The sequence below is a fragment of the Belonocnema kinseyi genome, chromosome 4 (assembly GCF_010883055.1).
Source record: "Belonocnema kinseyi isolate 2016_QV_RU_SX_M_011 chromosome 4, B_treatae_v1, whole genome shotgun sequence".
NCBI classification, from domain to species: Eukaryota; Metazoa; Arthropoda; class Insecta; order Hymenoptera; family Cynipidae; genus Belonocnema; species Belonocnema kinseyi.
The window spans coordinates 70,945,966-70,972,110 of NC_046660.1; the positions used below are offsets into that span (position 1 = coordinate 70,945,966).

General features: G+C 29.1%; 2 protein-coding genes across 4 annotated transcripts in view; both read right to left on the reverse strand.

The window, feature by feature from the left end:
* LOC117172151 (cytokine receptor) overlaps positions 1–6,389 on the reverse strand; it is a 56,842-nt gene extending 50,453 nt beyond the window's left edge. The window contains exon 1 of the mRNA XM_033359953.1: positions 6,103–6,389. The gene's annotated coding sequence lies outside the window, so the exon portion shown is untranslated. The remainder of the gene's footprint in view (positions 1–6,102) is intronic.
* Positions 6,390–13,944: 7,555 nt separating this feature from the next.
* LOC117170727 (membrane-associated guanylate kinase, WW and PDZ domain-containing protein 1-like) overlaps positions 13,945–26,145 on the reverse strand; it is a 27,524-nt gene continuing 15,323 nt past the window's right edge. For 2 of the 3 annotated variants that reach the window (XM_033357751.1, XM_033357752.1), the window contains exons 5-10: positions 23,873–24,061; positions 22,607–23,744; positions 22,351–22,486; positions 17,220–17,762; positions 16,924–17,094; positions 13,945–14,571 (exon numbers count right to left, since the gene is read on the reverse strand). In XM_033357751.1, coding sequence (XP_033213642.1) covers positions 14,398–14,571; positions 16,924–17,094; positions 17,220–17,762; positions 22,351–22,486; positions 22,607–23,744; positions 23,873–24,061 — 2,351 coding nt within the window. In that variant the 3' untranslated portion in view covers positions 13,945–14,397. The remainder of the gene's footprint in view (positions 14,572–16,923; positions 17,095–17,219; positions 17,763–22,350; positions 22,487–22,606; positions 23,745–23,872; positions 24,062–26,145) is intronic. The other variant, XM_033357753.1, reaches the window with a different exon arrangement.

Genomic DNA, 26,145 nt, shown 5'->3' on the forward strand with positions numbered 1-26,145 from the left:
AGTAATTTAATGATTTTCCAACACAACATTTAAATAAAAGTACAAATTTCCAATAAAAAAGTTCATTTTCAACTTAAAAGTTGCATTTTTAACCAAAAAAGAAGAAATATCACATCAGGAAGATTAGTTTTCAGCAAAAAAGACGAACTTTCAATCCAAAATGGAAATGTTACATTTTCAGTTGAAGAAAATTAATTTAAAACTGCAAAAAAACCTTTGAACAAAACAATTCAGTTTTCATTTAAAAAAAAAATGGTTATAATTTCAATCAAAGAGATGAATTTTTAACCCAAAAAGACGAATTTTCAACAAAAAATTAAGTTTCAAACCAAATAATACAACTTTTAAGTAAAAATATAATCCTCAAGAAAAAGCAACTGCAAAAATGAAATAGAGAAAAACAAGGCAAATAAATAAGTAAGAGGAGTATTAATCAGGTTGGGCGCAAAACTTAATTTTTAAAATTCCCTAATTTTTCCCTGACTGATATTCATAGAACAACATAACATAGATTTCATTTCACAACATAGTTCACAACATAGAATCTTTTATAAATGAAATAAAACAGTTTAAAATTAAACCATTGCAAGTTTTATTATCTTTGTTATAGAAATTCCCTTACTTTAGCAAGATTTTTTCTAAATCCCTGATTTTCCCTGATCAATAAAATTCCTAGAATCTTCCCTGTCCTACAAACGTCCCCCTCCCTGATTATCTACCCGAAAATCGTCAATTATAAATTGTAAAAAAAGAAGATCAACAAAAAGAACACTGAGAGATAGATTCCAATTTCTGCCAATGTATTCCGTAACTTACTACCATTGACGCATACGCGATCAGCAAAGAAACGGAACAAAATCGGAGATATTTCAGCGAATAAGAAATGTCCAAATGAATTATTCATGACGCAAGCACGAACATCTATTGTAAATTTAAAGGGGAAATTCTAAAATCTGAGTGCGTGTATCGATATTTATATGTGGATTAAAAAAGTTTAGCAAATCTATTTATAAACCAACTAACCTGGCTTCTTTGTATATGATGTCTGCAGATAAAAATGAAAGCAGGAAATCCTAATAGTTTTTCTATCAAATATATATTTTTCTTTCAAGTCAAACCATAAATAATATTATTTAGCGTTTGTAACTATCCCAATTATTTTTTAAGCTTATTACGCTCATAAGTTTTAAATTACATTTTAAATATAAAAGTACAAGCTAGAAACTTCAGGCCATGGCTTCATTGATAAATTTCTCATTTATACGAAAAATATTTCCAAACGCAAAATATTGTTTGGTTGATTCAACAAATATTTTGCTGATCAACACAAAAGTTCCAGGGTTACGCACTTTTATTTATAAATATACTTGTCTTCATAATTACGAGACTTCCTGAAAACTCTGCATTCAGTAGAAGGGATTAGGAATAAGCACAAATAACTGAGTATGATTTTCACTGTTTCCAGGAAAACGAAAGACGGTATTACGAAAATAAACGAGAAAATGTTAATTAAAAAAAAAATGTTAGACCTTCACACTTGATGATTTGAACATTAAGAAAATTAAAATCTCTGATTAGGAAATAAGTTAAAGCTTCCAGATATTCAAAGATCAATTAAAGCGACTCATAAAATATTGAATGCATTCTCAGTATATACACTGGAATGCAGCTTTGTTGACTTACTAGAAATACATTGAAAACAGAATGATTTCTTTGTTTTTGAGACATGTGACAGTGACACATGTAAAATCGAAAATAAAATTATATTGCTGAACTTTGCAGTCTGCATCCTTTTAGAAGATATCCACTTACCAAATCACGAATTGATATCTATTATGTTCTCAATAATACAAAATTGGAATCGAAGAATTGACCGACCTCTTTGTAAGAGTAGATAAAAGAACAAACCGGCCATTATTATAATTCTAGATATCGAGCAAAAGTGTTAATTACAGCAGTAACCCTAGCGTTATTTTTTCTTGAATTCTCTTTTCAATTTTAACACTTTATTTCTTTGAATTAGAATTAAGAAGAGACGTTAGAAAAAGCTTACTTGAAGATAAAGTTTTAAAAACGTTCAAATTTTAATCGGTTAAAATCTCATTGAAAGATCAAATTTACAAAAACAAGGATAGATTCTTAAAATCTTAAATAAAACAAAGTTTTTAATAATTTTTTCCTAAACAACTCAATTTTAGGCCAAAATGTTTTCAAAAACTGGGAAATGGCGAATTTTTAACAAAATGGTTTTTCAACCAAACAGATTCATTTTCTACTAAAAAGGATAAATTTTCAACAAAGTACGTGAATTTTCAAACAGGGAGATTAGTTTCCTACGAAAAAAGACGGACGAATTTTCAAAAAAATACATGAATTTTTAATTAAAAAAGATCAATATTTAACCAAAAATATAATAGTTACATTTTCAGTTAAAACGATTAAACTTGCAAAGAAGAAAAAAAAATAATTTTCTCAAAAATAGTTGAATTTTTCAACCGAGAAAGATAAATTAAATGTAATATTTGATATTTCAAATAGAAAAAATATACATATCCAATTAGATATGGAATAGTTCAATTCACAGTTGAAAGAATACATTTTAAACTAAAAATCGAATTTCAACAAAATAGTTCAATTGTCAACTAAATAGATGAATCTTCAACAACACAGTAATTTAACACACAGTAATTCAACACAGTAACACAGTTGAATTACTATTCAACATTCAACGAAACCGTTCAATTTTCAACATAATATATGAATTTTCAACAAAAAATGTAATAGCTGATGCTTCAAGCAAAAAATATTTGAATTTTAAATCAACCAAAAAATACGAACTTACTACAAAATACAACAATGCTGAATGAAAGCAGATTAATTTTGAATAAAGTATTTCAATTTTCACCTTAAAAATATGCCTTTTCCATCAAGAGAGACGCATTTCGAACCGAATAGCTTACATATAAAAAAATATTTTTAACTGAACAAAAGAGACGAATTTCTAATAAAATAGGTGCATTTTTAATAGGCAAAGATGAATTTTCAAACAAATGGTTGCATTTTCAAACAAAAATTATGAAGTTGCAACCAATCACAGTTGAATTTTTACACCAAAAAATTGATTTTTTTTTTAGAAAATAATTGAATTCTCCACCAGCAAAAATGACTTTTTAACAGAATAGTTCAATGTTAAACAAAATAATTAAATTTTCAATGAAATAGAATTTTTTACCAAAAGACATCAATTCTAAACCAAAAATATAGGCTGCACAAATTACTAGGTTTTTTCCGTATGTGTAGACACTTCCAAAAATATAAAAGTAGACGTTTTAACTGAAAAGAATTAAGTTTCAAATATTTTCCTATTTGGGTTCTGTTAATTCAGATCACATTTAAGCGAAAAAAAAACTAGAAAAAGGGGAAGTTTCTTGAAATCAGGTGATAATAAAGGAATTCCTAAAAAAGGGGGGAAATATGGGAATATACTTTCGCCTATTCCCATATTTAAAGATTCCAAATTGGAAGACACTTGTAATGCGACAGTCTGAGTTGTCCAGCTTTTCAATTATGAACTTTTATGAACTCCATGTATCATAACAACAAAACAATGATTATAAGGATAAACAATTATGGCTACTCACAAAATACTGGTTATAATTATAAAGCAAATTTAAAAGGTTCAGTATTTTTAGCAAGATTAAGGGATTGGGGGGGGGGGTATTCAATACGTACTTTCCAAGGGTGATCTAATAAATATCACGGAGCATCATGATGGGGGGAAGGAGAGAGTACAAAAATGCCTAAAAAAACGATCATGAATTCAGAGCAACATAATCTTCTAGCAAATATTAAAACTTTAAAGCATTTAAATTTAACAGCTCCCTCAACTTTAAATCACTGAATCTGAAAGCTATTTTAAATTGAAGGCGAAGAAAATTAAAAAAAAAAAAAAACAACTGAGGCGTTCAATTTTTAAAGCGTTAAAACTTAAATAGGAAAAATGTAAAAAAACACCGTTATTTTTTTTTTTTAACAAATTTGAATCAGTTTCTTCTTGAGAAATATTTCATTATAGATAATTAGGGTTTTATTATTGTATGATTATAGTATACTTCTTGCGAGAACAAAAGAGAAGAATGAACATTGGGGTTTAAAGTTTAAGCCACGTAACAGGTGTAATAACAGGTACATGATTTAAATACCCTCAGAATAAAAGTCACCTGCAGCGCAGAATTAAGGTAATTGTGGCCAAAATCAGGTCTCTGAAATAAATCGGTTTTCTTTTGTTTTAAGAAGCAAAATACTATTACTAATGATGTAATTTCAAATAAAAAACATTAATCCTAATGAACTAATTTCAAAACTGATAATAAACACATATTGTAGCAATGTTTTTCTACGATATAATTGACATGGAATATAATTCTTTCTTACAATTCCCTTTTACCAATTTTTGAAAAATGGTTAATTTTAATAATAAATGATGCCTTATTTGTTAAGGAAAAATATTCTCTACAACTCATGTGTTTGAAGTTCTGAAGTTCCAATGAACGGCACTTTTTACTGATTGATTTGTAAACTAGAAGCAGTGCTAAAATATTCATTATTTATATTGCAAATAAAATTCTACAAACGAAACTTATAAAGCATTATTTTCTCATAAAAAAAGAATGCTTTTCTTTGATAAAACATGACTTGTGGTGAATACATTAAAGTGATTCATTTAAGGCAAAAGAAATTGATTTCGCATCTGAACATACAGAATTATCCCCTTTTACATTAGCATCATTTTAAACAAATTTTTAAACTTATTTTTTAAGAAAAATAACATTTTTATCTTGTTGCACATTTTTGGATCAATATTTGACATAAGGTGGGTCAATTACAAAAATAATAAATTAAAGAAAGATACTTATTAGAGGAAAATATGAAACAAAAAAAATTGTTTTCCTTACAAAATACTTTAAAAATTTTCATTGAAGTATTTAAATTATGATATTGAGAAAATAAAAAGAACAAAAAAGACAAAACTAAAATAGGGGACCTCCAAATCATATCCAATTCTTTTTTAATTTGCTGACTAAAAAGGTTCAGATTAGAATTTTTTTTTTTAATCACCCTCGTATACCTGTTGCTTTCAAGTTACATTCGGAACGCGTACCTACTAACCAATACGGCAAGTAAATGTGTTGTTTATTTTCTCACTGGGTGGTTAACAATTATCAGTATAAATAATATTTTTCCGGTTTAGAATAGAAAAAGTTCTGACCAGGAAAAAGATCTTTGGATGACTAATTCCTATATATAAGGCGATTTTTAATTTAAAAGCACTTAAGACTGCTAAAATACTTGAATTTTAAAACATGTAAAACTGATCATCTATTCAAATTTGAAAACACTCGACATTTAAATCGCTAAATTGTTTGCGAATTATCTTAAGAATTAATTCCGTGTAACTTAAAAATAGAAACTCTAGTGCTAATTTTATTCCGAGTTTCTTTTTGGCAAACTTGAAAGTTTTTTTTTTCTTTTCGACGAGAAATCATAAAATGAGATCGATCGTCAGAGAATTTTAGTCAAACAAAGCATTCCCGGGCAATGCCAAGAAACGTGATATTTACAAGGAAAAATGGGGGAAATAACGATAAAGTGAATGTTTGTGCCGTTCATTGACGCTATAGATCGAGAAAAGCTAACTAATTTTGATTTATTAGCCTTTCCGCGATCCCAGCATTAGAGACCGTTCTCTGTGCTTCTCAGCCCAAGTATGCGTAAAAATGCGTGTGTTCGTGGGGCTCGCATACGTCAGCTAAATACAATGTCGAATACTCAAATAGTCGAATACACGGCTATTCGTTGCATTTTAACGCAGTGCTGTATATGCATTCACAAGTATTGTACACGTGTGTGTGTTTTACGAGCAACATGCACACGCAAACCTCATGGCGAGTGAAAAATACATGCTCTGATCGCCTACTAAGAAAAAATCCGCCGCTCGAAAGTGGTCATAAATTGCGCTTTAGCGTCCCGGGCGCGGAGCATTTTTAGCCCTGAGGAATTTTAGATGAGAGAGAGCGAAATTTTGTGCCAAAAAAGACTCACCTTCGGCGAGGAAGAGATGATTTTCCGTAGGTGTCTCATTGCACTTCCATGAAGACCGTCTTCACTCCATTCCACTGAACGTAACTACAGGCAGGCCGCGCACCAAACCCGTTGCTCTTTTAACTCCTGGGACTTGAAATAGCCTTTAGATACTTTTCATTATCCAGAATTATGCGAAACACTGTTACTGGATCACGTAGCACTCAATCACATAAGTCACACCGCGAAAATCGACCCGTGTCACATCATATTTCACAAAAATTGTGTTTACATTCGCCCAGAGGGACCTGGAATAAATATATGATACACATTCTAGGTAAACTATACTCACGATCAATCACCAGGCTGGCCAACATTGGCATTGGCACTCGTTAAAAAAGTTGAAGATGAATTTGTTTATTAATCTATTTTATAGCTTATTTCGCGTTTAAAGGTGATTAGAAAGTTATAATACGGGCGCAATTTTGCCTTTTGGGTAATAAAAGGTCTTTTCAGTGTTCTCTGAAGAGAGAAGATGTTGCGCCTTTCCGGTAATATTTTGCTGTCATGTTGTCGACAGGAGTTTGACGTCACTAGAGTTATTCTTGGAAAAGACATTATTTTCTACGAGAAAGCGACGCCAGCGCCATGGCGCCAAATTTAAGATTTGTATAATTCCAAAGTAATATAGGGTTTTTATTAAGCAATACTGTTCGTATTTACAGCAATGTAAATCATTTAGAAATAAAAAAAGTTTCATTATATATTAAATTATATTATTTTATAAACGAAACTATGAAATAATTCAACTAGGATAGAAAAAGTAAATCAAAGCAAGCATTAAAATAATGGAAAACTGAAAAAGATTGACTAATTTATCATTTCTTATGGGAGAAAAACGAACATTTGTATGAAACAGTTTAAAACTTAGGAAAACTAAATATTTGAACAACTTTTTGTACTTAAATTCTGTTTTACTTTCGCTTCTTATCAATGTTTAAAAAGGCTTAAAGTTGAATAAATTATAGCTTAAATATTTGAGGAAAAAATTTTCTATAATTTTACTATTTCTTATTTTTAAAACATTTAAATAATCTTTTAATATAGTTTTTAACGGAAATATTGCTTTTTCAATCAATTAATTTAATTTTCAACAACAAAAAATGATCAATTTTCTGCCAAAAAAGATGAATTTTGTTTGAAGTTGAATTTTTAACCAAAAAGCCGAATTTCCTACTAAGTACTTGAATTTTGAATACCAACATATGTATTTCAAACCTAATAGTTAAAATTTACATAAAATTGTTGAATTTTCAAGCCAAAAAGACGGATTTTCGACAAAGCAGTTAAAATTTCAAAAAAAAAATAATAATTTTTAGGCAAATAGTTGAATTTTCTACTAAAATAGTTGAGTTTTTAAGCAAAAAATATGAATTTCCACTGGACAGTTGAATTTTTAGATCGAAAATATAATTTTTCTACAAAAAAGTGAATCTACAACAAAAATTAATTTTTACAAAATTAGTTAAACGTTAAACCAGATAATTTAATTTTGAACCAATAAAGATGAATTTTCAACGAAATATGTAACAGTTGATACTTAATCAAAAAAGACAAAAATAATAAAAAATAATATAACAAAAACACGAATTTGAAAAATGTAGTTGAATCATTAACCAAAACAGATTAATTTTTAACCAAAAGAGATGCATTTTTTAAACTAAAGAGAAGAATTTACAACCAAGAAAGATTGTTCAGCAAGAAAAAAGAAATTTCAACCAAATTGTGGGGTTTTAAGGTAGCAAAGGCAGTTTTGCTACAAAAGAGCTGGATTTTCAGCCCGGCAGAATTTTTAAAAATAGTTAATATTCAATAAAATACTTAAATTATAAAACACATAGATTTTTTCAACCAAAGATTTAAATTTTCGACTAAAAAATATCACTTTTTTCGAAATACTGGAATTTTAAAGAAAATAATCAAATTTTCAACCAAAAGAGCTGAATTCCTAACAAAAAAAAATAGTAGTAGACCATTGATAAGAAATAACATTCAGCCAAAAAAGATTAATTTTCTGTCAAAAGATTAATCTTCCATTCGAAAGAACAAATTTGTCCATCCATAAAGACAAATGTTCAATAAAGCAGTGGAATTTTCAAAAAAAAAAAATGAATTCTCAACGGTAAATGTTCCTAATGCCTAATATTTGATATACAAACCAAAAAAGATTCTAATTTTAAATGAAAATCACTTGAATACATCCAAAGAAGATCAATTCAACAAAATGGTTGAATCTTCAACAAAACAGATTAATTTTCAACCAAAACAGTTGCATTTTTAACCAAAAAATATGACATTTCTGCAAAGAGATGAATTTTTTAAATCTAAAAAGATGATTTTTCAAAAAAAAAGAATTGATCTTTGACGGGTTTTTTTAGTCTTAAAAGAACAAAAATGCCAATCACATTATTGGATATTTAACTAAAAAGTGCTTATTCTCTACAAAAAAATGGAATTTTTTATTAGAAAATATGAATTTTCTTAGTTATTTTGCAAAAAACAGTTGAATTTTCTACCAAAATAGTTAAATTTTTAAGCCAATCAGAGAAATTTTCAATAACACAATTGAGCTTTTAACCGAATTTTTGACTTTTTAAAAAAAAGAACTAAGTTTTAAACCAAATTAGACAATTTTTGGCCAAAAAGCTCAATTCTCGCACAGAAATATAACAGTAGATTTTTAAATTAACAAAAAATAGTTGGATTTTCTTCTTGTAAACGAGAAAAAGGGAAATAGGGGAAGCTTTTTGAATACAGGAGAAAATATGGGGATAGGGTAGAGTGTGAAGTTATTAAAAACAATGTTTTTAATTTGAAAATTCGTTATCATTAAAATTATTTTTATTTGTGAAATAATAGAAAACCTATTTTTTCAGAGATCTGATTTTGGCACTAATACATTAAAATAAATTTAAATTGTCCAACTTTTAAAATCGTTTATAAAGTTCCATTCAATCATAAATTTGGTTGATCTCCTATTACGCTCGAAAATTAAATTCAGTAGTAATCTAAGGATAAAGAGAAGCTTTGATCATTAATTACGATGATTTATGTAAAATAGATAAGATTACTGATTATTTTCGTGGATTTCGGACGGCAAGTAATCTCCGCAGAATACTGAATATTGGTAATTGCATTATATGGAATTTTTTATTATATAATGAAGCTTATATTATTATGATATTCTAAGATGAAAAGAAGTTCATATTAAATGGTATTATTTATTATTTCAAAAGTACGTTAACAACAGTTCAGCAGCTGCATACGATTCTCAAAGTAACAATATCTTCATAAATTCATTCTCCGTGGTTATACAATAAACGATATCTCTTAATAATAACAGTTCCTCAAAACATTTACAATATACAAGTAGCTTTTCAATTACAATAAATATGAGCTACAAACTAAATTTGAGATGCCATAATTTGTTTGAGTCCACTATTCTAAAAAAACTGCATTACAATTGAACATATTCTAAATTACGTGCGTTTTGTTCAAGCTAATATATAATTATTACTAAGAGAAAATCTAAAACAAAGACCTGTTCAATCATTTCTATTCAAGTTATTACCTATTTTTTTCTTAAATAAAATTATTTGTCTTTTTACACACGCTGAGATCACGTTTTAGAAATGCAAACCAAAAAAGAAATTAACTTTAAAAAATTCATTTTTTAAATAAGAACAAAATTCTGAATAAAATCAAAAGAACAGATCCTGAGTAAAAAGATTTTATCGACAGGAAGACAGTTTTGCGAAAAAATGGTCTTTCTTTTTAAATTTTGTCGCAAATCTCTTCCAAAATCCTAGTCAGCTCATAATTAGCAGGCAAGAAATGCGTTGTCTGATTAAATGATAATATCAATCAATATCAACGACAGAATTATTCGACAAATTGCAGTAACATGTCACTTATACTATAAATTAATTTTTAAAAAAGTACATACTTCTTTCTGTGAGGCACATAATATTTACAATTAAGTGAAACTCGATGTTCAATATACAAATAGTATTCATACATGTATAATGTATATACCTATATATAAATTTGTCTTATAGAAAAATAAAGTGCATTGAATGTAAAATGAGTGTTTTATCAAACGCGTTTAAAGTTTCTAGTTACTTATATTTTCTGAGGGCACGAAAGGCGACTTGCTATTTGCAAATAATAATACAATCGTTAATTTGAGTTTTGAGATCTAAAAATAGAATCGAATTCGCTTGTTTCAACCCCGTCAATGCCCTTTTTGCCCAAAGTAATAACGCACTAACCTAGCGATATAAAAATAGAACTTTTCTTAAAATACCTAACGCTCTTTGACACCGCGTAAAGTTAGGAAGAAACTTTTTCTTTGCTTACTTAATCGAGATTTACTTTCACTCATCTGTCAACTACTTATCATTTATCACACTTCATCGCATAACATTAGAAGCCCGAGCTTTTTATTGCCCAGGAAAGCTCTTCGAGTCACTCTTTTCGTTTCAATTAAAGTAAACCAATTTGATTAGCTGCACTTTTAGCTAGTCTAAGTCTCATTAAGCTGCTGAAGGGCGCATCTTTGGTCGGTACAGCAATTAATTTAAACATCTACACTCGTACGTACATTATTCTCTCTTGTAACAAAAAACGGGCTTTCGAGTATTCAATGTGAAAAACTGGAAGTTTATTAAATGCTCGTTAGTCTTTGGATCAAATTATTTATAAATGAGTTTAAAAACTACGCTTCTTATCTTCGAGAAATCCATTATTAAAAAAAAAAAAACAATTTTAATTAACAATTAAAATTACTTCAAAAAGAAAACTAGAATTATTCACATTGAAGACTTGGTCCTGCTTTCAACGATTTGCGTTAATGATACAATAATAATTAATCGAAGATTAAAAGTAAAAGTTAGGGGTTGCTCTCACATTTCTGAAGACCCCTACCTGGAATTTAAGAATCGATAAGATCGAAGAAAAATTAAGTAATGAGAAAAGCGACGAAAGTGAGCGTCATTAACATTAGTGAACGTTTCAAGGAAAAATGTTTATGAGCTTTTTAACGACGATCTAGTAATTCTTAAGGAAGAGAATATGTGTTACCTTATTTGAGGCTAGTCTCGAATACATTGTAAATGTCATAATATTCTAAAATATACACTATACAAAGTACCTTGCATTTTTATCGCACTTATTGTGAAATTTCACTCGAATTATTGAGCCTAGGTTAATCTTATCTAACTAGGTAATTTAATCAAGATCAACTTCTTTTTAAGGCGTTAATTTTAAAGAAGATTATAAACAGGATATATTATACATTCATCTTAGGGTTAAATATTTAAAAATGGAGAGAATAATACAAAAAGTTGGAGATATTTAAAAACATTTCACTGGGCACTTGAACAATCATTATCAAGTTCAGGGTGGCCATTTTAATTGCGGGAAAAAATTCCTAATTCTTTTCAGTTTCGCAAAAATTATTCACGGTCATTGAAACTAAAAAATCCAACTCCTTATAGCTGACATTTTTTTCATTTCAAGTAATGAAAACTGAACTTCAAATTCAAATACTAAAAATTCCTTTTATAATCTCTTTTGATCTTTAAGCTTTTAAAATGGAAACTTTAAACATTTGTAATTAAAGGTCATTAAACTGTCGAAAATGTCACACATTAAATTTTTCTAAATTTAACAGTTTAATAATTTTTATTTTAAGTCATCTGGAATTATAAATTGTTATTATAAATGAAACAATTAAAATTTTAAAGTTTAAATTGAACTATGCAATTTTGAAGATTCAAGGCTAATTCGAAATATTCCGTTGCAAATGGTAACAGTGTTTAATATTTGATATACATAATTGCTCATATCAGAATAAATAAAAAGTCTAATTGAATGGGTTAAAACGGAATATTTGGGAATGAAACAATAATTGAATAGTATTTGAAATTGAATGAAAACGTTTAATTGTGAATCGTCAATTGTTTAATTTTGAACAAATTGAAAATGTTGATAAATCAATTATTGTTCAATTTTTAATAATCTAACTACAGTTAAATCTTTAAAATAATTAATTAATTTATACTTAAAGTTAATCAAGTTGAAATTTTTTTTGTCAGAAACTTTCTACTTAAAATGCTTCTTTTTTTATTTAACAAGGATATGATGCGAGTTGGGATTTTTTTCAAATCTCATAAATTTCCTACTGAGATTCTATTGGCTAACTATTAATTTGTCAGTGACAATCCGTTTAAGAAAAAATCGACTTTTTCAACAACAACAAACTGAAATGATTGAAATTTTTATTAATTTCTTATGTAAAATGATATAAATATAAAATTATGCATTGTAAATCGAATGATTTCAGAATTAACAAAGTTAGGAATTTAACTTGACATTAAAAAAGAAAGCTGAAATCAAACTTTTTTTAAATTACATTATATCATGTGATTGGACAAATTTTGATTCTAAAAACTTGTAAAATTCCTGGTAATTTTGAGTTCAAGGGCCACCCTGCAATTTTATAATTTTCTATATAAATCCTTGATGAAAATTTTCAAAACTAAAATCCCTGTTCTACGTTTCATTTCATTAAAATACTTAACATTTTTAATTTTCTTAAGTTAGGGCCAAAACCAACACTTTGATTTTCTAAAAATCAGTAAAAAATGTCGAACTCTAATAAAATTCATTTAAACATTTCAACTTGAAAAATGGTAAATCTTTTTCAATCCAGTTTTTTGTCACCTAATATAAGTTCCAAGAATGCTAAGATTACTTTCGTGACAATTTTATGGGGATAATCAACTCTGCAATCAACCTACGCAAATAGATTGTAATTTAAAATCCAGTCTCGGTCTACTTAATTTTCTAAAGGACTGGTTATTGAAGATCCTTTCAAAATCTCGTTTCCTATCCTATTTTCAGAAATCGCATATTACCTTTTTTATGCAACAATTTGCACAAATTCTCGTATCTCGTAAATTGCCCTATTCATCTTTTTCAAGATGAGCAGCAGTTCAGTGCCAAGCGCAATTTTCTTCGCTTTTTAGGCATTTTTGATACCGCAATCTCCTTACGCGTATCAAATATTTCGTAGAATGGATTAGCATCGTCCATCGGACGAATAAATATTTGGTCGAGCGTGAGATTACTCTATAATAAATTGTAACAAAAATTTAGAACTGCCCTTTGAGCTTGAGAATTAATCTTTAAAGTTTGAAACGCATATTCAAAATTTTTAATATGGAACACGCGCAAGGCACTGTGTTTTTTTTTATTTGCCTGTTTCTCTATCACATTTGTTAGAATGATTAATTAATACTCACTAATGAACAAAGAATTAATGTACAAAGCTAGCACCAAACTAGTATCCTAAGCATTATAAAAGCAAGCGAAATAATCATGACTATTAAGTGTGAGAGAAGAGTATCAATCTTGCATTAGTTTACCTTCTTAAAATGCTAAAGTCTGGGAGTTTCTTCGCGATTGCGTAATTATTAAGTACTAATTTCATCACGCTTGTCGCACAGCTTTAAACCGAAAAGTATGAACAAATTGGTGTCAAAGATGGTAAAAACTACTTTGTGATTTATGTGATCATCTAGATTTCAAGATATTTAGTAGACTTGTAGAGCAGGATTTAAATGGCAAGCGCCATTAGAGCCATTCATGATTTAAAAAAGTTTAATTCTAAAGTTAAAGTTCATAAATTGCACTAACGTGAAAAAGTTTTAGTAAAAAGTATGTAGCATTTTGAGCCAGAGTGGAATTAGTCTCGTTTCTTATTGACATTTAAGCGTATAAAATTGAAAATACTTTAAATGTTTCAAAATTTTGAGCAGTTTGCAATTTCGTAATTTTGTTTAAAATTTAAATATTATATTTCAATATCACAAGGTATTGAGTTTATCAATCATTGAGTATTGAAATCCGAATGTTTTGCAAAGCCTGTTGTTTCTCATACTTTTACTTCCGCGATCAATTGTCTTATTCTCAGATAAGCGGACTGTTGATTTAATTTTTCTTTTGTCGTCTGCAACTTCTAAAGAGCAACTTCTAAAGAATCGCACTTGAAACAAAAGATCGTGCGTCATTTTGATCAATAAATCGAATTTCTCAATCGTAAGTAACTTTTTTAACTTCCCGTTTTTCTTATACGATAATAGTGATTATAGGCTGAAGCTCTTGAATTGAAATAAGTTTCGATGTTAGTCGTGAGACTGAATGTGGCATCATTAATTTGATTGCGATCGAGGCTTTGTTATTGGATTAACTTTAAATATTCATATCGTAGAGGTGAGAAGAGGCACCTACCACTGAAGGCATTTGGCAACCACGTCGAACCAGAAGTCGAACGCTAGGTCCGCCGTTTCGAATAATTTCGATTGCTTCGGTGTGCGTCATATTCTTGGTGTTGATGCCATTGATTTCAATAATTTGGTCGCCGACCTGTTAAAAGTACACAAATTCGCACTTAAGATAATGTGACTTTGAGTTGTAGAATTTATTATTAGAATTTAAAATTAGGCAATACGATGTTTCAGAATGCCTGCTTAAATTGCAAGAAAAAAAATCCCTGGTCAATTAAAATTCAAAGCTGTAAAATACAGGTATAAAATAGAAGTCCTCTAATTTGAATAGGTTTAATTCTATGATGATTCATAGAATAAAAATCAATTCCAGAAAACAAGTATTAAAAATTGTACATTTAAATTTGGAACGTTTTAAAATGGACAGTTAAGAATTAAAAGACTTAAAAACTAACGTTTTCATTTCAAGTCTTAAAAATTAAATAATAATAAACTCATTAAAAATTGTATGACTTTTAACATGAAAATGATATAAATTGAACATTTGAAATTAAAAACTTCCGAAATAAGGAAAATTTTTTTATTGGAATTTATGAATGAATTATAGTTATCTCTAGATAAAAAATGAGCATTGAAGAAAATGATTTAAAAAATCGAGAAATATATCCCCCTGGTTAATTTATTCCTTGAAAGATTCTCTAAAAACCTTATTGGTACTTTTACATAAAACCAATTTTCTTTAGGTATTGTGCAATTACTATTATAGCCAATATTTTTTATTACTTGAGAATAAGAACTTTTAACAAAAGAAAAAACATAAAAATATAAATAAACTTTGTTAAATAAACAATTTTTACATTAAATATTTTTTTCTAAAGTTCACCTTCAGATTTTAAAAAAATTAATGATTTTATACCCACAATTAAGTTTATAAAAATATAAATTGAAGTTTGAAAAGACCTACATCATTGAGCTGAAAAATGGTCAATTTCCTTAATAAATTTTGGCTTTAAAACCAAAATTTAACCATTAAACATTTTTTTTTAAACAAACAAAAATAATTTTACTGACGAATTTCACACATATGTAATTTCCCTTTTTTAATTAGATACAATTATAAATGGCCACGAGTTGATTAATAATTTTTAACAATTATAATTTTTAAACTAAAAGAAACTTTCACACGTCTTTAAAGTGATTATACTTTATACGATAAAAATTGATATGATTGCCTGTCAAAAAAATAACTTCACGTTGTGATTTAACTTTTCAAAATATTCCGACAATTTTAAGTTTGAACCTTCGACATTTAAATATTCAAAAAAAAGTTCACAATTATATCATTATAAATTGGAAATATTCAAAATTTAACAATTCTAAAATTCTTTAAAAAGTGAAACCTTTAAAAATTTGAATGGTTAAATTTTAACGTTTTTTTACTCCGTAATCCTTTAATATTTTAAATCGTTAAAAATTAATAATGGTCATATTTCGATTTTCAAAAATTAAACAATAAACTTAATTTCAAAATTTTCAAAAATTAAAATTTTAACGCTTAAAACTGAAAATTTCAGACTAGGAAGTACTGAGGAAACCATTCAACTATTGGCACTAACAATATGAAATAATGTAATTTTAAATAATTTTGAAGCATACAATTTGGATAGTTTCAATTCTAAAGCCTTTCATTTCGAACACTTTCTTTTAAATCAACAATTCTAAATGAGCAAATCAATTTTGCTAAAATTTAAAAGATATTTTTTTTAAGTCTTCAATTATAAATTATTCGAGTTCAAACGTTTTAAATTTATCAACGCCGTCTAATTATATATCTAAGAATTTAAAATGATTACAAAATTTTAAATAACTTAAATGCATGAATACAAAACCTATAGTTATTTAAATATTAAGGCTTTCGATTTGAAAGCCCTTAATGTTGAACAGATTTAGAATTGTTTATTCTTAGTCTTACAAAGTCATTTATTAATATTCAATTTTAAATCAAAGTTTTTCGGGACTAGTTCATCTACTTTTCTACTTTAAATATTAAGAGTTCAATGTTTTAAATCTTAAATTATATTACATTTACAGTAAATCTTGTAACGTACTGCTGTCAAAATTGTTCTATTTCGAATACATTTAACTTTTAATCTTTCAGGAACTCAAAAAGGTATTTAATAATATTTAAATTTGATGATTAACGATTAGAAATCAGGTCTGAAAAATTAAAATTAAAAGAAAGGATTTTAGAATTACGCATTGTAAACTGAATGGTTTCATGCTTGAAAATGTTACAAATTGATCGTTCCAAAATAATAAGAATTTTAAATAAAACTAGTTAAAAATTGCAACAATTGAAGCACTTGAAAATCTTTAATTACTGAAAGTTAAAATAAAAAAATGTCCTATCGTCCCCAGGTTTCCGGTTCAACGATCGCCTTGAATTTTTAAATTTAATTTTTAACATACGTATAATTGAAAATGTACTTACTCTAAGTCTGTTGTCCACGGAAGCAGGACCGTTTTCTGCGATTTGCAAGACAAACAGTGGCATATTTTGAAATTCACGACCGCCGCGTATACTGAAGCCAAAACCCCGAGTTCCCCTAGTCAATTCGACAGCATGATATTGACCACCATCTCCATCTCCTGTAGACTCATCCTGCAACAATAAATTGTTTGCATACTTAGAAAAATACAATTCTGTCAAACTTTCTAAGAAAAACCCCAATACCTTCTCATGATGATGAGAATGTAAAAATTAGAAAAATATTGAATCATATTAACCTTTTGTGAAAGAGATGTGCTGCTGCAGCAGTCATCCAAGGGATAGCCGATCGTTAAAGTCACCGAGTACCCCGAATCTTTAATTAGGTTTACAATGTCCTTGTGACAGACGTTCGTGATATCCACGTGATTAACTGCGAGGATGTGATCTCCAACATTTAGCTTTCCGCATCTTTCAGCTGGAGAACCTTCAATAATTCTGCCAATTGTAGAGCCAGCTTTATTGACGGAAGAAATTATAACGAATCCAAATCCCTCATTCTCCATTCTAGTCACGGCGACGTCGTAAGGATACTGGATGTTCATTTGTCGGCCATAGGAGCCCTGTATATTGTCTCGTAGATGTTCCTGAATGTTGATACGCCGACGGATACCTAACGTCACTACTCCGTTTTGAGCAGCGGCTATCATTAATTGAACGACGTGTCGGTGAGACGAATTCATTACACTCTCTCCATCGACGGACATTATCAAATCACCGGTGTTTAGTCGACTGTCCATGTCTGCTGCACCTCCAGGTACAATGTGACCAACGGAAACCTGCTGAGCGTTTTATTATTATCGCATATTGTTGCTTTCTGAAAAGCTATTGCTGCGGATCGATCAGTATTGGGAAATTTTTTTTATTCACGAATTAGATCGATACCGTAACAGTAGATAAAGTTACGTAAATTTAATTCTTGAAAATGAAATTAAAAGATACTTTTATTTTGTTTCTAATTGGATACTAAAATTAGGAGACTTTTTTATATGCGTCATCTATAAATGAGGTCATGCTATTATTCTTCCTTTTTACCACTTCCCGCTTTCATTTAACATTGTGCCTATACAGAAAATTCTCAGAATTTACACTTCCCTCATCCCTACGTACATGATGTCATTTACGGAGGATGCCATAGTGGTTGAAAACTTTAAAATACGATTGGTGGACCACTCGATTTTTAAATGTACACCATATATTAGGATTTCAAAACATTTGACAGATTTTAGAACAATTTTAGAGATTACAAAGATTTTAAAAAGACTTCAAGAGATTCAAAATATTTTAAAGATTTCAGGAAAATTTCGTAAAGGTTTCAAAGATCGTAAAAGATTTCAGAAGATTTCAAAAGAGTTTACAAAGAATTCATAAAGATCTCTCAAAGATTTCCGAAAGATATCATAAATACTTTAAAGATTTCAAAAGGTTTTAAAACTTTTCCCAAAAATTGAAAAGATTTCACAAAAGTTTCTCACAGTTTCAGAGAAATTTCGCAAAAATTCCAAAGATTTGAAGAGACTTCACACAGTATTCGTAAAGAGTTCACAGCTTACAAATATTTTAAAAAGGCTTCAAGAGATTCAACAAATTACACAGATTTCATCAACATTTCACAAAGTATTCAAAGCATTTAAAAGATTTAAGAAAGTATCATAACGGTTTCAAGAATCTCAAAGCATTTAAGAAGATTGCAAATAACTTTGCAAAGAATTCATGAAGATTTTATGAATATTTCATAAAGATTTCATAAATAGTTTAAAGATTTAAAAAGGGCTCAAAAGATTTCAGAAACATTGCAAAGATTCCACAGATTATAAAAATGTTAAAAAGATTGCAAGAGTTTTAAAAGATTTCAGAAATCTCAGAAAGATTTTTAAGATTTCAGCAGAATTCACAAAGATTTTAAAAGACTTTACAAATCATTCATTAGGCTTTCACAAATATTTGAAAAGACTTTACAAAAAATTCACAAAGGGTTCAAAAAGATTTAAACGTATTTCAAATATCTTAGAAAATTTTTGTAAAGATTTCAGAGATTGTAAAAGACTTTACAAAGATTTCACAAAATATATCAATGATTTTACAAAAACTTCACAGATTTAATCCTTTAAATATTTCCAAATATTCCACAAAAGTTTTTGCTTCAATATTTGAAAGAGATTTCAAAGAATTCTACGCAAATTAAAAAAAAATGTACAAAGCTTTTGAATATTTCAAAAATATTTCAACAGATTTAAAATATTTCACAAAAATTTTAAAGACTTCAAAAAGATTTTCAGAAATATTTCATAGGTTTCAGAAAAATTTCGCAAAGATTTTAAAGATTTGAAAAGACTTCACCAAGAATTCAAATAGATTTTACAAAGATTTGAAATATTTCATAACTATTTTATAGATGGCAAAAGATTTCAAAATATTCTAGAAAATTATCAGAAGTATTTCAAGGAAACCACAAAGATAACAACACATTTCAGAAAAGATGAAAAGAATTTGAAGAATTTCAAAAGTTTTCAAAATATTAAAAAATATGCCGTATTTTCCAGTCATTTAAAAACGATTAAGCAAATGACATTAACTTAACGGAAAAATATAAAAAGTATTGCATACAAATCTTCAAAAACATTCTCCTTTCTATAACCCAGGACTCGGACTCACCATGGAGATAAAAAATAGTGTAAATAGTGTCACAAAGTTTGAAAAAACAGTGTCAAACTAGTGTCATAGATTTTTTAATGATCTAAAATCAAAACGTGTGCAATGGAAAATTAACTTTAATTTTTAGGAAATTTTTCAGTTTTCTATACTAATATGTTAAAAGAAATAAAAATGAAACATTTGGTTTAAAATCATCTATGTTCTAAATAGTTCTTTTTTCTTGTTAGAAAATAAATTTTTTGGTTAAAAATACAACTCTTTAATTGAAAAATCGGTTTTAGTTGAGGATTTAAGTATTTTTTGAAAATTCGTTTTATTAGTTAAATCCAACTGTTTTTCATTATAAACTTAAATCTTAAAATAAATGTATTAGGTATTTTCACTTTCATCACCATCTAACTTCACTTCGTTGATTGTTGAGGGGAAAACAATGAACCCAATGCATGGGATTCGGTCCATTTTTTCCCTATTTTGCTATATGCTAATTTGTTAAAAACGAATTTTTTCATAGAAAACAAATGTTCTTGGTAGAAAAATTCAACTATTTTGTTAAAAGTTTATGTATTTTGTGAGGAATTCATCTTTTTTTTGTACAAAATTATTCTTCTGTATTAAAAATTCATCTTTTTAGCTATAAATTTAACTAAAGTGAACTCTTGCTTATTTCAAGGGCCGTGAAACGTAAATTTTTGGATATTTCGAGGCTGGAGGAGCCACCACCTCTACCGCGAGCTTGGGTACGTATTTGCATTTGCGCATTGTGTAAGTACGAACCGGTCAAAAACATAGAGAATTATAGAAAAGGCAATGCAATATTGTGAAAATATATAATTTCCTTGAAATAGTAAAATTTTTCAACTAAAAATCAATATAATTGATTTTGATTTTGATTTTGATCAATATAATTGATTACAACATTTCCCGAAATATTTAGCATTTTAGCATGACGCCACGATCACGATAGGACAGGCTTTAACCTTATACTTTGGATATTTTATTTTATTTCGTAAAACTGACAGGTCGTCAATCGACAAAAGAATGGACTATGACCGAGATAATATATTCGACACTTGAAAAATATTATTATTCGTACATTTATCGCTTTTACGTTTAGAATATTTTTCTGAAAAGTCGTATGCATTGCTATATATGCATTCCCATGTAAAGAAGTACGAACTATGCTAACCTTCCTGACACTTCCATCTATCCCATCATGACCACGATGTCATGCTAAAATACTCAATTCAAATCAACAAGGCTTCCCGCTCTTCAGGCCTCTTTTTAATTAAACAGGCACTAACGCGAGTTCGAGGTCTGTATAACCAGCAAAAAATTATTTTTTCTAAAAAATCCTACGTGTTTTTAAAAAATATTGAGAAGTCAAATTATTTTTTCGTTTTTTGTTTTTGTTATACTCTGTTATATCCATTCAAAGATTTCCATATGATTTGGATCCAAGATAACGATTTTTACATACTTTTAGGAATAAACAAAAATTCTGATCCATAATTACCCCAACGGGAGTTTAAATTTTCAACAAACTTTGATTATTAATATTTCAGAAGAATAAAAAAAAATGCAGGTGAATTTCAGAACTCTTGAACCTCTGAAGTAAATATTTTTTTTACGTACGAATTGGTTGGAACTTTATTCACGGAAGGTTTTTGAGATCGTCGATTACGAATTTGGAGTCAAATTTTTTAAATTTAAACATTGGAATGGAAATGGCGGAAAACAAAGTGAAAATATGTTCCGTGGCTTCAAAATGGATCTTTGGACGTTTAGTGGGTCGCTGATAAGGAATATGAAGTAAAAATATCAAAATTCAATATGGCAGAATTTTTTTTTAAAACGGGCAAAACATGTTCAAAAAAGTACCGTGGCTTCAAAATGGTTACACGGTTTTTTTTTGGTGGCCGATAATGTATCTTCAGTCAAAAATTCGAAATGGCGGATACAATACTAATTTTTAATATTTTTTTCGCTATATTTGATTTGTAAATTTGGACTCCAGATTCGTACTCGGCCACCTGAAAAAAACTGAGGGCCCATTTTGAAGCTACGGCACCAATTTCTTAATCCGTCATTTAAAATTTCGGAATTTTTACTTTCGATTCGTAATCAGCGACGTGAAAAAGAAAAGAAAAAAAGCAGGGAAACGAAACTACGGGACTTATTTTAAAACTTTTTTTCCATCACATGAGATTCGCCATTTTGAATTTTAATTTAAAAAATTTGACTCCTAATTCGTATTAAGATACAAAAAAAATTCCCAGAAACTCATTTTGAAGCCACAGAACTTATTTTTTCATTTTTTGTCCGCTATATTAAATGCGACATTCGGAATTTTTTCCTCATATTCATAATCAGCGACCCCAAAAAAAACCTTAGATGTTATTTCCAGCTAATTTACTATTGTTGATTAATCACGATTGCAGTTCGTTTGTAAGAAGGATGTATAAAGTCCTACAATACTTTTAACTCGATTTTTGTTCTTGTAATCTGTTAAAAACTATGTGAAAAATATTTTTAAAATAATTCAGAGCTGCCATACATATATGGTAAAAAAAATGTAGTAAACTTTCTGATATCTAGCGTAAACGTCATCCCAATAAATTCGCGATTTTTGATCCATAATTACTACGGTTGACGGTATTTAAATAAAAATGATAAAAGGGACAAAATAAAGTTAAAACCTTTATTTAAGAGACTAACCTGAGATCCTTCTTCAGTGCCGCCGACTATCCTGAAACCAAAACCCGTGTCTTGTCTGACTAAAGTCACCAGTGTTTCAATCCATTCTATGTCCGGTATTGCTGGACACACCAAATCATTATTATACTGCGGATACCTTTAAACAAAAAAAAAAAAACAAATTCCTAATATCTCTTAAAAATTTAAATCTAATGAAGTTAGTTTTCTTGTCAAAAACAAAGAAAAAAATGCCAATTATGAATAATGAACTACTAACCGAGGCATGGAACTGGAATGTGGCTGCTCATGTTCGAAGCTCGTCGTCTCTTTTCTTTTGTCCCAAATCTCGCCAGTATCAACATTTTGTTCCTGCCCGATCGCATACGCATTATAATCCTGCTCGCTGTACTGGGAATGTTGTTGAATGGCATAGAGCTCCTTGTAATAATCGGAATGTGTACTGCCATTTTGTTTCATAATATTCTCGTGATGTACAGGATCAACAGAGTACATTTCGTTTGTCATATTAAATTTGTCCCCACCAGCCCATTCCCTCTTCATTGCCTCCCTTTCATCATCCAAATTAGCCATCGTCGCAAAGTTATCAGAAAGATTGGCAATATTCGACTTGTAAGGGTCAGTATAATACATTCCATGATTATAATCTTGATACTTGAATCGATTATCAAGCGGATTCATGTCGTTTTCGTTCGGAAGTTCGTTCCAGTTCGGTCTTCTCATATCATCTGGAGACTTGAGATGTGTCCTGGTATCAATCAAGGGCGTTTTTGGACGCGTAGGCACCACTGTTTTCGTCTGAGTACTATAAATATCGGCAGTGGGGGTCTTGCTTCGATAAAAATCATGCGAGTTTTTCTCCTTCTTTTCTTTAGACTTTGGTGTCATCCTTTGAACATAAATAAGGGCTTCCTGATTTCGAGGACAATCCTTGAGAACATTGACAACTTCAGTGTGACACATGTTTCTGACATTGACGTCATTTATGTTGACGAGGATGTCGCCCTCCACCAACCTTTTACAGCGCAGTCCGTCGAGAATTTTTTTAACTTTTTGACCCTGGGCCGAATCAGCAATAGTGAATCCAAATCCCATAGCTCCTTTGACTACCGAAATGCTGAGGAATTCTGGATTCGAAGGCACGGGAGAATCCTTCCGATCGTTCAGATCTCCGCTTTCAGATAGCAGAATATCTGTGCTGCTTGGTCTTTTGATCGTACTGATTTTGTCAGAAATGCAAAGGTCGGGCATTGAATTCACTGAGGCTGTGGCTAAATTTTCGCCGTTTTGCCTATTGTTGACGGGGAGGAAGGAAGTGTCCATGAAATTGAAGCGGCCTCCAGATTGCATGCCGGGTTCCAGATCCATGTACATTCCAGGCTCTTCATTCGACATGTCTGACAAGAAAAGAATGCATGAAAAATATGCTTAAGAAAGTTTTATAAAAAAAATGATCTTTAAGAAGCATTATTCTTTAGAAACAAATGTATTGCTTTAAAATGTTTTTAAGTGAAAGTTTTCTCACCGGGCGCGTTGACAGCGATGGTAGTGACGACTTCTGTGTTAGGATCATTAGGGTCGAACGGTAGTGGATAGCCTCGACAAACTTCCAAAGAAACGGTTTCTCCGGTGCTAATTGACTTAAAAACATTGACCATTTCATTGTGGGTAAAACCTAGCACACAGGTGTCATTTACATAAACCAAGACGTCTCCTGCAAGTTGAATAAACAAATTTATCGCATTTAAAATTAGTTGGTAGACATAAAATGTTAACTCTTCAGTTCAAGGTGGCCACTGAAAATTCATAACAAAATTCAAGGCTGTTTCTCGGCTTTCCAGGTCAAAAATTATATTCCTCCTAGTTGACTTTTAAGCGTTTAAATCATTTCTTATTCAATGCGAATTGGATTATTATATAAATTTTGAAAAGAATTGAGCATTTTAGAACTCAATAGAAAAATACATAATGTAAATGATTGTAGACTTAAAAAATTAATAATTTAATAAACCATAGTGAAAACTTTGCACAAGAAAGCAACTGCTGTTCTTGCAGAATATAAATTATGATGTTCCGCTTAAAAAAGGTTCGAATTTGGTCATTGTAATTTAGAAGATATTCGCGTTTTTGTGATGAGAAGGAATATCAGATTGAACATAATATTATTATTGTGTTGAAAATTCAAAAATGTTATTTTCAAATAAATTTGTTTTGCTTGAGGATTCAACTATTTTTTTATTAATACATTTTTCGTTGAGAATTGATTTTTGGTTAAAAATCCAACTATTTAGTAGGAAGTGGAACTGTTTGTTTTGAAATTCATTGTTTGTTTAAAATCCTTTTATTTTGTTGAAAATTAAGTTTTTAACGAAAAATTTAAATGATTGAAAATGTATTTTCTTAAGTAAAAATGATTTATTTGATTGAAATTTTATATTTTCGGGTTGAAAAACTTTTGTTAATTGAAAATTCAACTTTTTTGTTGAAAATGCTTCTTTTTACATTCTCACCGCTCGGTCTTTGCATTACTCTCCACATTTGTGCACAGACCACAATGTGAAATTTTCTACATTGTATGTTAAAAACTATTATATCAAATGTCTATTACAATTTTATTTGTGTGTACCTTGATCTGGTACTGCTTATTCAGATATATAAAATTATATCAAATACTGTAATTCAAACCCCTCATAAACTACAATCATAAAGTGAAGCTGAACATTTTCTTTTTAATTTGATGTTAAAGAAGGTTATCAAAGTATCTACGGCCTTGACGATTACATTCTCGTTGCGATAATCGCGTTTCGCGCTTAACAGTTAGGTTATACAGGCTTTAATTTTTAAAATTTTGGGCTAATCAAAAATTCGGCTAGAAAATTTTGAAATATATTTAGTATCCAGTGAAAATTTTGAATAAAATTTTTGGATCTATGAAAAAAATAATTTTTTCTATTTTTTTGAAAAATATTTAACTTTTCTAATTTTCATCGAAATTAAAAATTGTATTTAGATAATTTGTGAGTCTTTTACCCATCTATAAGAAACTTTGACAAAAATTTATAAAATTTCAACAACAAAAATTTCAAAATTTTGAAAATGCTCTCAATTTTTTAATTTGGTTCGAAATATCTGATTAAGGAACTTAACCTTCATTTTGGGGACAAATCCTTCAAAATTTAGCGTAGCTGCAACATTCAGGTAACCATACAAACAGGCATACATGCAGACATGCAGACAGACACCAACAAAATTTTATGATTTTCGAAATCTGTGCGTGCCGAAACGTAAAGATCCGTTAAAAACCAGAGATTGAAAATTTGGACGATTACATTACACTCTCATGAATAAGAATGTTAAAATTATTCTATGAGATTGGCGTTTGGTACACTCTTTTAGTGTCCTAAACTAAAGGTCAAATTCATTAGCCAGCCATTTTGGATAAAAATTCAAAAAGTGAGCGCATTTAAATATTTTTGAGATCACTTTCTTTCAAGATTCAAAAATTCTCTGTACGGATATGAGTATTATTCAAAAATTTGAACAATTTATCCTAATGACTTTTTTCATAAAACCAAAAATTACAAGAGTTAAATGAATAAAAATGAATATTTTAAGCCAAACAAAGCACGATATGAAAAAAGTCAACAGAAGAAATTTTCTTAATTTTAAAATGCCCTAGAAGATTACAATAACAACTTTTTGAATTTTCTTGATAAATCAGAAATTCAAATTTTGACAGCATAGAAAATAATGGAAAATCTAAAAGTGACATTTTTTTATGCAACATTTTCACAGTAT